The following is a 14,114-nucleotide window of genomic DNA, read 5'->3' as shown; positions in this document are numbered from 1 at the left end:
GTGCGCAAGGCCACATCATTGACCTACAGTGCTTTTAGCCCTTGATAATTAGAATTAATATTGACGAGGGCGACGAGCTTGTATAGGCATTTCCATCGATGAAGAGAAGTTGCGTAATATTCTGTTGCGTAGGTAAGAAAGTACAAACGATTGGTGATCGGCAAACGTTCGCGGGATGTTATTCCCGATCGAAGGAAAGTCTCTAACGATGCTCGCAATATTAATGATCGTTTGTAGGTTCCTTCCTCTTGGGAATTGTCGAGGTATTTTCATAAGCGCATATCATGAAGTTATATTAGAAATGTCGTTTGCTAGTCCTTTGCTCGATTATTAATCTACTCGATATTGTTAAGCTACTTTAATTGTGAATGTTTGCGCGAGCTGCGATCGTGTGTTGTTAATAATGAAATTAATAAAGAAAGGCAGTTCGGTAAATATTGACATTGAATTAGATTAGATTCGATAATATGTGTGTATAGAAAACGATGGGTGGCTCACTTTCGATTTCGAAACGTATCGATGGGCTATTATTAGTATGAATAAAGTGTCGAAAAGAAATCGTTTGGGGCAGTAATGGGCAGTTTAAAGTCAATAAAAGTCATTTGATTTTTATGAATCTACGAAGGTACAATAAAAGAGATAACTTGGACGATTAGTTTGTCAGTGCGTCGCACTTTACAGGAATTTAGTCATATATAATATGTCATATATACACTAACGTTTCCTGTTATCGTTACTTGTAATTTAATTCACGAGAATAATTTGCCCATTGCGCCGTACATTTAAAAAACAAAAAACAAATGGCTTCTTATTTTACAATAATTTTTATTGTAAGATTGATGTGAGCCACGCGAGCTTAATGCATTATTTATCCTCGTCATTGATAAATAATAATTGTTAAATGATAAAGCACAAATAATAATGAAAATAAACAATTTTCATCGGCAATAGAAAGAATAAAGAATCTTGCCAATGTAATGAAGCAGCAATGATATCTTAAAAATAACGATGTAAGTAGGATATAATGAACATTGAAATTATATTATGAATTACTTTATAAGTAAAAAAATAATAGAACGAACGCACGGGACAATAATTTATGTTAATTGCTTGTTATTTTTATTTGAAAATGTAGACGGAATATCAACTAAACGCAAAGAAAACAAGAAACATATGGTAATTCGAATGCTTTGACGAATTACGAATTCACGCTTCCCTTCGCCTATTGTTTCTTTACTCTTTCTTTTTCTTTATCTTTTTCTTTGTTTTTTTTTTTTTTTTTTTTTTTTTTTTTTTTTTTTATCAATTCATTAGATAATCCAGCTATCGACAGTCGTGCACTATCATTGTATTAATATTGTCATTATATGTTATAATGGTAAAAGCATAATTTTCTAATGACTTTTCATTTATAATGTGTAAAACTGTTCCATTATTGATAATGTTGTTAACGATGTGAAAGCTTAAAGTTATTTTATTTAATTAAACATGATACTTTCTAATTAAGCAAGACGCAGTTTTATCATTTCTTTCGCTAATATCGCCTTCAACGCCATAAATCCAAATGATTATAATAGTCAAAGCAAACACGGCCCACCCATCATCAATCACTGAATGACGAAATAAAAGGGGGAACGACATTTTTCACTTTCCAACGCCATTAGCTGCATTACAAGATCAATCGCATCAACTATCGAACTTAATAAACAACTCAATAAAAAATTTCGATATACTTTATTCGTCTTCGTTCGCTTCTTCGCGTCGCTTCAATGCTTAAATGCAATTAATCAATCCATAATTCCAACGATTAACGGCATAATCTTCTTACAATATTACTATCAATGTCTGCGATTATTGGACATTGAATCGGATTACCAGATCTCTGTCAGAAATTAATCTCTTTCACCTCACCAGCTTGCATATTGCAAATATCGCGGGGGAGTATAGCGAACGATTCTCAAGCCCACACCAGCATACATTACAGTATAGCTTAGTCTTCTCTCTCTCTCTCTCTCTCTCTCTCTCTCTCTCTCTCTGTGTGTGAGGGAGCGCGCGCGCGCGCACGTGTGTGTGTGTGTACAGGTCGCTGAAAACAATGCCGAGTCCAGAATGTCGCAATCTTCGTTTGCGCAGTTCTCAATTTCGAAAAATCAGCTGGAAAATCTGCCGCTATGCGCTGTGCGCGGCAAGTAGTGTTGATGCTGCAGGGCCTCGTTCCCATTGGCTGTGCCAGTCATAATGCACATGTCGACACATGTAAGGGACATTGCACACGCACGGATATGCCAGGCAGTTTCCCACCGCGACAGTCGGTTGTGCGCGCGACGACAGGGAAGGGATGCGGGAGTTGAGGCCGTCGTCATCGTCGTCGAGCCTCGAGATCTGTGATTGTTGAGTCAGGGGATTGCCGGAGTCGATTGCAGATTGGAAGAGGCGAAAGAGGAAAGGCGGTGGGAGGGATCAGGGACCGGCTAGCGCAACGATCGCTCGTCCGGGCTTCCGTCGATCGAGTTTAAAGGCGGGAGAAGCCGGTTAAAAATGTAGTCGATGCTCAATAAGGGATATATAGGATGCGTATCGGCAAGGAGTCAGAGTGAAAAGGGCCTTGTGGTCAGGGCGTTATCCGGACGACGTTTGCGTGCTCTGATCCTTGGATCTCGGCCCTCCCGCTCCAGCCCACGGTGACCTTCGTGATGGGCGACCATTACATCAGGTTAGGTAAGTACACTGTGGCCAAGCCCCCGACGACCCCCCGATCCGTCGTTCCGTTGGCATACGTACAGTTTCCACGGTGCGGACGTACGTATGACGCGAGCGTGCGCGGGGGTGGGGGGAGGTCCTGGAATTACGAGGAGCGCAGTTGTGCGGCAGTAGGCGATTTGTACTGACTGGCAGCTAGTTGACTTTGTAGGGGAATTTTATATTTTTTGGACTTCCCCAGCTGGCCATCGAGATTATCACGAACGAATGTATTATTCGCTACTGTTGACATTGTTGCGTATGTCGCTTCGGTATCGAGCACACTTTCATTTTTTTTCAATGTCATCCCGACAATTTTAATTGCAGCTCGGCTCTACGTGTACAGTTGGTTGCTGCAGTGTCCGGTGCTCGAGACGTTTTGACAATATTACGATTTGACAATACTTGATGGCTGACTCGTTGATGAAAATGATGTGCAAAGCTTGAAGCTTAATAGGCCATGTCGCAAACACCCACCGATAAAAAGAAAAAAAGTACAATAATATCGTTGTTTTGTTAATTGGAGGGAATTGTGTATTTATGATAGATTAATTTATAATTCGAGTTGCCTTTATCAGTTAAGAAAAAAATCTTGCTGGCCGTTTTTCTTTTGACGAGCCATAAAGCTTTATAATGTCACTATAATTAGCGGTCGTTTCAAAATGATTGTGTTAATTAATTTTTTAATCCGAGCGATTCGCGACACATTATTACGTGATATGCAATGCAAATGATTTTATTGACTTTTCAGAGAACTATGAGATGCTCAAAGCCCTTTATGACTTCAAAGCTACGTTTGCCAAAACGCTGAGCTTTCGAGAGAACGAACATTTTGTGTTGTATCAGAGCCAGACTAAAGAGAGAAATTGGTGGCAAGTGGTGAATAGCGAAGGTCAAGTTGGCTACATTCCTTCTAATTATGTTACGACGATTAAAGTACATCCTCAGTTTCTCATCGATTTTCTTGATAATGCTACGGAATGTTTGAGAGCTAACGGTGATAAACCAAACGTGTCACCTAATATGGACAAGCAGGATTTATTATTGCGCTTGATAGAGAAGAAACATCAGGCCGAGCTTGGTAGGAGACCTAAGAAGCAAGCGCCGTTACCACCTGACTTTGGAAGCACAACATCCGTTAAAGACTCGCCTACTAGTTTTAATAATGTAGAAGCCGAGGCTTTACCATCCAGTAGCTCACCAAGAAAGCGTTCATTAAGCGAACAGCGAAAGCAATCGCTCACCCGAGAAGCGCAATCCAATAATCAAATTCAGGTATTTTTTAATTTTCTTTATGAAAACTTACTTACGACGAGCTCTTAAATGTTTGATCAATTTATTAAACTTGCTCTTGTAATTATTGAAGCACAAAGATTCTCAAAGAACATCCTCGGAGTCTAGTCAAAAGAAAGAAATTGTCAAAAGTAATTCGCAAAGCAGCGTCAGACAATCGCCAAATCAATCTCCAGTGAAAAGCAGATCTTCCAGTTTAACGGATATAAATTCCAGAACAGCTTATTTGCTTTTGGATCAAGTACGTCACAGTACGCAGCTCAGCCATGAAATGTCAAAAGTAGCGGTGACCGTTGTACTTAGCGGACTACAAGAAATTTTGCCATCGAGTATGAGCCATTATTTTGATGCAATATTATCACAGTTACAAGTGCCATTAAATTTAACAAAATTAAACATCGAAGAAACTTACGATGCCAATAGATTAAAAATTATCTTTACCGAATTAACTTCTTGTAAAGAAGATTCGCAGCAAAGAAGTTGGATGCTCCACGAAGATGAGCCAACTATCTGTGAATATATTAAAGAGCTTACGTCAATATTGGTAATGTTAGCCGCTAACTCATTGTTAAATTAATTTCAGGATAAAATTAAATTAAATTAAAATTTTATATTAATTATTAAAATTAATTATTACAATAAAATTTATAACTATAAAGTTTCAGGAGTTTCTTCTAATTATTAAGCATTCAACTTTTTCCATATTTAACATTTTATTTTTTGCATTTCAAGTTTTGATTTCAATGTATAATAATTTCAAGCTGTAAAATTTATAATCGAATGCAATTTTCAGACTAATGCCGATGCCAATGTATCGAGGCATGTATTGGTACAAGATCAGTACGATGGTGTGTGCACGCTTATTCAGTACTATCAAATGGAAACAAGATGGACAATTAGGCAGCTTTTATTGCAATCTTTTGGGGTAATGTGTAGCTTGGATCATATTGTGCTGAAAATAATGTTAGAAAGTATCTTGCCCATGGAACTAGCAAGGTATATTAATGAAAAATTATTAACAATTCTTTATTTACACGTAGCCTCTAAGTATTCAATAACAATAGATAGTTTTAATGTAGGGATATGAAAAGTAATCCAAGAAATGTTGAGAAGCTCAATTATTCTTCGTTATTGTTGACAATGATCTTCTCCATGGGCGAACCAATGCCAATCACGCATTTTGGTATGTCTTATAATAAAATCACATATAAAGACTTATCGTTGAAAATAAATTATTAATAAAAATACGTGAAATGTATTTATTTCAGAGCAAGTGGGCACTGAATTTATATCATTTTTATTGGATCTTATTGAAAATCCACCGGATACCGATCTAGATGATCAAATACCCGATCAATTTGTAAATTTAATACTTTCTTATAATTTGCAATTTAACGCTTCGGATAATGTTATATTGGATGCATTAGGAGAACGAACAGTAGCTAAAATTTTTACAGAAAAGGTTCTATTTCTTCTGAATCGAGAAAGTATGTTACGTCAATGGAGCTATATTATCTACTCTTATTTATTGCTAAACGAAAGTCAATAATAAAATTAAAATTATATTACAGTCGATCCAGTACGGATATTTGATCATGAGCCAGCGCCACCGGATTCAGTTTTAAAAATTTTCATCGATTTATTTACTAGCGATGACACAGCCTCCTTATTCTATACTAATGATATCAAAGTCTTGATCGATATTATTTTAAGGCAACTTTTTGACATATCGCCTGGAGAAAAACGAAGACAGTATTTAGAACTTTGTCGTAGAGTATTAAAAATGGCAAGTTATAATGATCATCGACATCGATGCGATGATATTTTAAAATGCTTTACAAGGTATTTTTCACATTTTTTTTTTTTTTTCATCTTATGCTATCGTATTAAAATCACTATACAACTATATATATATACAACTATAAATCCCTAAATTTTTCATTATACTATGCTTTGCTGGCTGCTATAGTTAAACGTTTTCATTTTTTATAATTATCTGATAAGGCTTGCTTTAAAAAGTCTGTAATAATCATTTATTTTACTATGAAATATTTCTCACGGTATTAATGCAAATATTTTGTCCCTACATTGACGATATATAATTTACATAAGGTAATTTTGTAGTATATAAAATATTAAATGTTTTTGGAATTTTATTGAATATCTCAATTGTAAAAAACATATTTCAATAATCATTCACGAGAAACTGTTAAATTATTAATTATTACTTAAATTTCATTAAAACAATACTTGAGGTTCGATTGTTATCAAATTTAGTTAAGAAAACTTTTTGTGAAATAGAAGGATCTTACAAATAAAAATAAGCATAAGAATAAGGTAAAGAGAATTTTCGTACTAATGATAATATTAATTTGTTTTCAGAATATTCTGCGAAGAAACACCGGAAAGTCAAGATGATCAAAATCTTGTACGAGAGATTAGCAATGAATTTCCACATTTATTTAAAATGTGACCCCTACCCTTGCTTTCTCCCGATGAGAAAAATACCGAGGAAAATAACGAAACACAAAGTCTAGATTAATTAGATAATCGATTAGGTGAGATCGATAATAATTTATAAGCATATGTTATTGCACGAAATTGTTGAAATGAGCGCACAGGCATTTACCTGCAATCTGATGCAAAGAAAGTCCTTGGGGTGTCTACGTGATAAATATTACTCAAGTCCCTCCCTAAATATTTCGCTAAATTAAATAAACGAGTAAAGAATGAGAGGTTATAGGTTATATTACAATCCATTGGAAATAAGAAGAAGCTATATTATGTCGTTGGATGTAACTGACTATTTAATGAAGTCTAAATTTTAATGAAGATAAATCACTGTAAATATGACTATATAAAGCAAATATTGAAACTTATGTCATTCCGAAGTATAAGTCTAGAAAAATTTACGAGTCTGTTAAAATTAATTCATTAATTCGTTACGAAAATTATATTGACGCTTAAAAAAATTTAAATATACACTTTAAAGTCTATGATACAGGAATATATATATATATATATATATATATATATATATATATATATATATATACACACATTTTCATTTACCGTTATCTTTTCTATAAATATACATTTTAAATATATATATTTTTCTTATTTTTTTGCCATTAAATATTGAATGTAATACTTATACAATACAATCTAATTTTTAGCGATTTAATAATTATACAACTTTATTTAGAATTTAATAATAACTAATGAAAGAATTCTATTTTATGTACAATTTTCTATATTCTCTTAATAATCGCTATTGCAAATTTTAAAGTGGCTTCTTTTTTTTTTTTTTTTTTTTTTTTCTAAGCGTGTGTTATATATTAATCAGTCTAGTCTCTTATTCTCTCTGTGGCACAGAGTCTTTAAGCTTGAAAATAATTATAACTTTAACGTCGAGTATGAAATACGAGACATTAAATACGTTAAGTTTGTGTCTATTGTGACTTCCAATGAATTCTCGTATTATTGTGATCCTTAAGTTAAATATTATGCAAATAAAAAAATACAGAAAGCAAAGCGATTACAGAACAATTCTTTTTTCATCCTATCATGAAGAACTGATATTCATATATTAAATTATATAATTCGCATGCCTACATTCTATAAGATGATAAAGATTAATTGATGTTTAGTATTAAAAGAAATTATTTATGCTATTCTAAAACTACTTTTCATTAATTTCATTGTTGTTATCGCATCACATTTATGGATATAAATAATAAAAGTATTTGACGTTTCTTTATTTTACAACAAATATATTGAAATGATGTGCATCCTTATTGTTTTGAGAAAAATAAAAAATAAATAAAATATATATATTGACAATGCTTAAATTGCGCATAAATTATAAAAATTATATAAAGGAAAATACTTGTGACAATAATTAATTCATTTATTTATGACAATTCTCTTTCATTTCTCCAACATTTACCATTTACCAAATTAATTTGAATATGAATTTACTTGCTTTCACTATTCCGCTTAAAAAATATAAATAATTAAACTTTGCGAGGCTTGCTAATATAATTTGTCGGGTAAATCGTTATGCCATTATTTGCCTCTCATTATCGTGTGCACGCAAAGACGAGAGATAGCGAAGATATAAAAAAAAAATAAATAAATAAAATAAAATAAATAAATAAATAAAAACTTGTTTAGATTTATCTCTGACTTTTATTAACAACAATAAATACTGTCCATGAAAAAAAAAAATTCATTAGGCACCGCGTGAGAAGTTACGGTATGGTAAAAACTGTTTATTTTTTATTTTGCATTATAGCACAGATAATTGAGCTACATGCAGTGGCCAATAGCAATAATGTCGAGCCTCTACGCGAATCGTTGAGCCGGTTTCGTTCGCGACGTGTAAAATTAGAATTGGCCATGTTTTTTGTGTCGAGCCTCTGCAAAAGCACTTATATTGTAGGAAGATAATGCGCCTCCCCTATTATGTGTATTTTCTTTTTTTCTTTTTTGTTTATTTCCGTGTCATTTTGTTAAAAACATAAGCCGGGCGTGCAGGATTTATTCTCCAGTCATCATCTCCATGAATTCTGAAACAAACGATACATACACTTTAAAAAAAAAAAAAGTATTAAACTGCAATCATTTGAAAATTTGTCATATTTCATTGCATATTCACACACTTTAACCTAAATAGTTCTCTAGTACAAATTGACCTATTTAACACCTCTACACATTTTGTTTAATACACATATATAACCGGAGTATTTTAACTTGCGATACGTATTCTTAATGGCGACACTTTATAGTTTATGGAAATATAGCTCAACAGGTTTCGCTATGTCAAAGCGTTCAAAACTAAGTTATTTCAAATAACTATACTTTAGCATATTTGATAAACATTAATAGGTTTCGCTTCGCGCACAAAGCCGTTATTATAAGTATTTATAGTTTCGGATGTAAAGCAATCGCGTGTAGTATTTGAATTATTAGTTGAAAAACGGAATATAAATAAAGTCCAATAGCAAAGGTACAATTTCAATAAATCAATAAATTCTTGAAATACCAACTAAATTTGAAATAATATATACTCGGTTTTATGTATTTTGTCGAGTGCCATATTAACATTATTCGTAATTCGTATATAACGATACCGAGAATTTTTTAATTATCATAACGAATTGCTTTTACTATTTGTTAGGATTTTTTTTTTAAGAAGACTACGTCTCTATAGTGTTCTTGTCTCTTGTTTTTATTGTATTTCATTTTATTTTATACAATTAATAACGATGGGACATTTGTTTTAGTAAAATTGATATAATATAATGTCGAGTATAATGTCGAATATAATTGTTAATATAATGTCGACTTGACATTGATACTATAAATCGATCGCTCTTACCAATTCATTAATTAACAGTTTCGACGTGTCGATGATATATTGAGCTTATTTGAAATTAGTTTTCCATTTCAATGACATCGCGTCCGAGAAAATTCACTTTTATTGTACATTATTTTGCATTTCTTGTTCCCAATAAATCATAGATCAAAACAAGTGCAATCATCGCCTAAGGAGTTTCAATCTTTCTTCGATACCTGATTATTCTCACTAGTCACGTATAAAAGTTTCTTTACAAGCTTATCGATTCGTGCAATTGGTTTTCTTCCTAAAGTACATTCTAACTTAGTAAAAAAAAAAAAAAAAAAAAAATATATATATATAGTTAATATTGTTAATTGAACAATTTTTAAATTTATAAAATTTGTCGCTTTAATCGAAACATTTACAAAAATAAAGCAACTATTTCCTACACAATATCGATGGAATTGTAAACGAACGTTATACATTGGCCTTCTGCATTATAAACATCTACCACTTAAAGTAAATTTAACCATCCAAAATAAGCAAAGGTTATAATAAGAAATGAATATTTACTTGTATAATGCTCTATCGAGGTGAGTGTATTAAAACATTTATATTACGATTTTTTAAACAATTCATGTTAATCGATTGCTTCAAAATTTTAAACGTATTAAATTTAAATAATTTCAAATGTATACTAGTTTATAAGCTAGTGATTCGTTATTAAAAATTTTATAACCAACAGCTAATGCAGCTTAATTAATTAATTAATTTCAATATATATTACGTCACACGTTAAATAGAATGTACGATTAAAATAAAATTTTTAGATAGAACATTATTTTTAATATAATTCTTGATAGTGATAAAATATCTAGATAAGAAAATTACTTTTCTTCGAATAAGAAATATTTTTATTATTTATCGTTATTTCTGAAATAAAATATTCTCTTTAATAATCTTACGTAACCTGTATCAACCGCGTCAATTTGCAATCATTTAATCACTATAAAAAAAACTATGTAATTAGACGATACATATTGTACTACCAAACGATCAAAAATTTCGTTACCCTTAAAATTTTGTTACGCTTAAAATATCAAATTAAAAAATTTTATTTTTCAATTTAAATCTATAAAACTTACAGATTCATCTATAATATAAATGTATGTTTATGAAATGTCAAATAACTGATATTTAATCATTTAAAATGAACAATATTAGGCTGATGATTAGAATTTATTACAATGTATATATTACAATATGTTACATAAAATTGAATTAACACCGACGTTCGGTTAACAAAATAACTTTATATATATATATATATATATATATATATATATATATATATATATATATATATATATATGTATAAAAAAAAAAACAAAAACAAAAAACAAAAAAAAAATCTAATAATTAGCGCACAAAGTACTTTGTATAGATTAGCACTATCCATAATTTCATCTATAGCGTATAACATTAATAATAATATTGGGTGAAGAAAGAAATTAGGGAATTTTAAGGCGTCAATTTAATGGCGTAGGTATAATCATGTTAAAAGTTGGGCAGATTTGAAATGTGCTTGTAAATAATAATTGCAATTAGTAGAATGTTGGGCATTAAATCAGTAGAACAGTAATAGCAGTGACGAATTTGAGTACAATAAATTTTCAACGATTCGAATTGAATAAAATGAATGAAGCGCGAAAAGTGCTAAGTATAAGTATACGTATGATGCAGATCGTTGAGATCGACGCTCATAATGTTTTTATCTATAAAAATTTAATATAAATGCCTTTTCATTAATTTACACTTTATAAAAGTCAATAATGTATAAGAGATAATTATATTTTACATAATTTATTCCTGTCAATGTGTTCATTTCCATAAATAGCGCAAAGAATATAAAGATTCTTGCTTACAATATTGGTAAACCGCTGTTCCAGTTATTAAACATGTAAAAATAGCAATTTGAAAAATAGTCTTTATGAATAAATTTGGTTTGAAAGGGTAAATTTTAATAAGCTTGTTCCAATTTTTTTTAACATATAATAAGTTTTAATCTCTTGTGACAGGCTGACAGTTACAAATTCTAGTGACACGCGTTCGGTTCCATTATTATTGTAGAAATAGAGAGTTCCGGCATACATCCAATACATGTATATTTTCTATGTGTGTGTTAAATATGTGTGTTAAACACGTAGATGGAAATATCAATGATCGCACGCGAGTCGTTTCAATCACGAATTTTATACGATAAACTAGTTGACGTTAACTGAAAATCAATATTATTTGGACTTGACTGTATCGGTGCGTTTAATTAAAAGAAGAAAAAAAAAATTAAAGTATATGCGGAGTATATGTATAAATAAAATGATACTAATTAGCTTAGAAGATACCCAAAATTTTATTTAATCTCAGGTCTTTTAAATTCATTTTATATAAGTTTATTTTATGATGAATCTTTCTTATCGAAGGATCACTTTATTAATTTTTGTTAAGAAATTTTTTAATTAATACTCTTTATCTTTGTTTAATAATAATAATTAATTATGTTAATGTAATAAAAATTAGAGGATTATATGAGATCGAAAGCTGTAATGCCGTAAATTAAATTCAAGGATTCTATGGTAGAGGCTTTGATGAAAAAGATTTTTTACTTTTGGCGATTATGCATGACACATTGTATATTTCAAAACTGTATATTTATGATAAAACTTCATAGTATTATTATATAAAACAATTCTTTACTTCAATTATTAATTGTTTTAACAAGCTATATTGCATACAATTGTAAAATTGTACGTTTTTACAAATACTTGGCGACACAATGATTTAATAGTCACTTTTATCATATTTATAAATATTATAATTTCTTTCAATAATTATATTAATGAAACGTTGAAAATTATTTCAACTGCGTGTCGGTATTTATCTTTGTATTATTTAACTTTTTATATATTGCAAACATATTTACAAGTTTTCATTTCATTTGCTATTTATGTTTTTGAAATATTGCCGAAATCAGACTTTTGTGATTGATGATCGCCACATTTGTTTGAAATAATATATGCTTTTATTTTACGTATAAATAATATCATTTCGCTCATTCTAATATTGTAATGTAGGAAAATATAATTAAAAAAAAAAAAAAACTATTTAAAATAAATACTATTTGTATATATATCAAATTAAAATAATCAGGATTGTAATCGTAAAAAATTTCGATTAATTATATACGAATGTTGTTCTCACTTTTATGATAAATCACTATTAAAATGTTTGTTTCTTGTAAAATATTTCCGTCACGTTATTTAATACGTAGAGAAGTATTGTCGAAAACAGCTTCTTAATAAAATTAATAGCCATACATTTGATATTAAAGCCATAATACCAATAATATATAAGACCCCTATAAGGGATAAATTAAAAAATATGTGCTTAGTATTAGGTAGGGATTGAGTTAAAAAAAAAAAAAAAAGAAAGAAAAATATGATATACTCTAAAATAGGCAAAAATACAATGTTAATACAATATTTTAGAATTCAAGAGTTTAGAATGAAACAAGGAATGAAATTTACTCTAAATGAATGTGAACAATAATTTTTAACAATTGTTTGTGTCGGTTAAAAAAGGAGCTATGAAAGTTTTAATCGAATGGTATAAGTAACGTCTTATGTCAAGATATTGTTTAAACATTTTATTGTTTGAAATTGATTTCTAATTTAAAATGAAAATAATTTACATCTCACAATTAAAAAATAATATCAATATCTATTACCTAATATTTAAATACTCTTATTTAAAATATAAATTGCTTAAAAATTATTCATTTTATATTATTATTATTATTATTATTACTAGTATTATTATTATTATTATTATTATTATTATTATTATTATTATTATTATTATTATTATTATTATTATTATTATTATACGACCACGCATTGTCTGAATATTGTAATAAATTTTGCGTTCCAATAAACTGCAACGATCCAGTATTATTGCAACACAATACATAGACTGTTAATAAGAAAAGAAGAAAAAAAATGATTTCTCATTGAGCAGCGTTTCTTAAAAGCAAAAAACTTCTTTTTTCCTTTGTGCTTAGAACGATAAAATCCCGAATACTAATTGCCTATGAAAACATATCGAATGGTTTTGTTTTCGTGATCGACATCTATATGACTTTTGTTGGCAAAACAGTTAAATCGCCAAACACTTGCCAGAGATTTCGACAGTACTTGATATGTCACCGAGAATTGCTTTATCACGCAGCCAGATCTCGTGTTTTTATTGCAACGCGAGATTAGCATTCATCTTAAATGATTAAAGCCTCGGAACAAAACACTCATTTGTTGAAAATTCTACGACGATGCGCGTGGATCATTTATTGTCAAGTATTTGTATGAGAAAATTGTGAATATAAAGCAACCTTACATTTATAATGCGCACCCGTTCGCTTCAAGATAATTGATGTCGACAGTGCCGATCCCCGAGAAAATGTATCCAGCCAAGCGTGGCCTGCGGTAATCTCACTCATTACCGCTATTACGCTCATATTCCTCTAATACCTATAATATACTTTATAATCCCCATATAAATCATTGGTATCGAAAATAGTATCGAAAATATAATAATATAATAAATATAATATAAAAATAAAATAAAAAAAATATCCAAATTCCCCCCCCCCCCCCCCCCCCCCCCCACCCCCCCCCCCCCCCCCCCA

The 14,114-nt window shown here is 30.4% G+C and overlaps 2 protein-coding genes across 6 annotated transcripts in view; one reads left to right on the top strand and one right to left on the bottom strand.

The window, feature by feature from the left end:
- The first annotated feature begins 53 nt into the window (after positions 1–53).
- LOC105364064 (NCK-interacting protein with SH3 domain) lies at positions 54–7,005 on the top strand. 4 transcript variants are annotated; one of them, XM_011501918.1, is made up of 8 exons: positions 54–132; positions 3,491–4,014; positions 4,106–4,576; positions 4,826–5,028; positions 5,112–5,215; positions 5,301–5,519; positions 5,604–5,874; positions 6,415–7,005. In XM_011501918.1, exons 1-8 carry the CDS (start codon positions 99–101, stop codon positions 6,503–6,505), a joined length of 1,917 nt encoding a protein of 638 aa, XP_011500220.1. In that variant the 5' UTR covers positions 54–98; the 3' UTR covers positions 6,506–7,005. The 4 variants fall into 4 exon arrangements, with proteins under 4 accessions (XP_011500220.1, XP_011500221.1, XP_011500222.1 ...); XM_011501919.1 differs by lacking the exon at positions 54–132 and adding an exon at positions 2,449–2,718; XM_011501920.1 differs by lacking the exon at positions 54–132 and adding an exon at positions 2,823–2,969.
- A 1,506-nt stretch (positions 7,006–8,511) lies between these two features.
- TpnCI (troponin C type I) overlaps positions 8,512–14,114 on the bottom strand; it is a 15,149-nt gene continuing 9,546 nt past the window's right edge. For both annotated transcript variants that reach the window (XM_011501915.1, XM_011501916.1), the window contains exon 6: positions 8,512–8,603. In XM_011501915.1, the coding sequence (XP_011500217.1) occupies positions 8,575–8,603 (29 nt within the window). In that variant the 3' untranslated portion in view covers positions 8,512–8,574. The remainder of the gene's footprint in view (positions 8,604–14,114) is intronic.

Source organism: Ceratosolen solmsi, unplaced genomic scaffold (genome assembly GCF_000503995.2).
Source record: "Ceratosolen solmsi marchali unplaced genomic scaffold, CerSol_1.0 scaffold23, whole genome shotgun sequence".
NCBI classification, from domain to species: Eukaryota; Metazoa; Arthropoda; class Insecta; order Hymenoptera; family Agaonidae; genus Ceratosolen; species Ceratosolen solmsi.
This window is presented reverse-complemented; position numbering and strand designations above follow the sequence as displayed.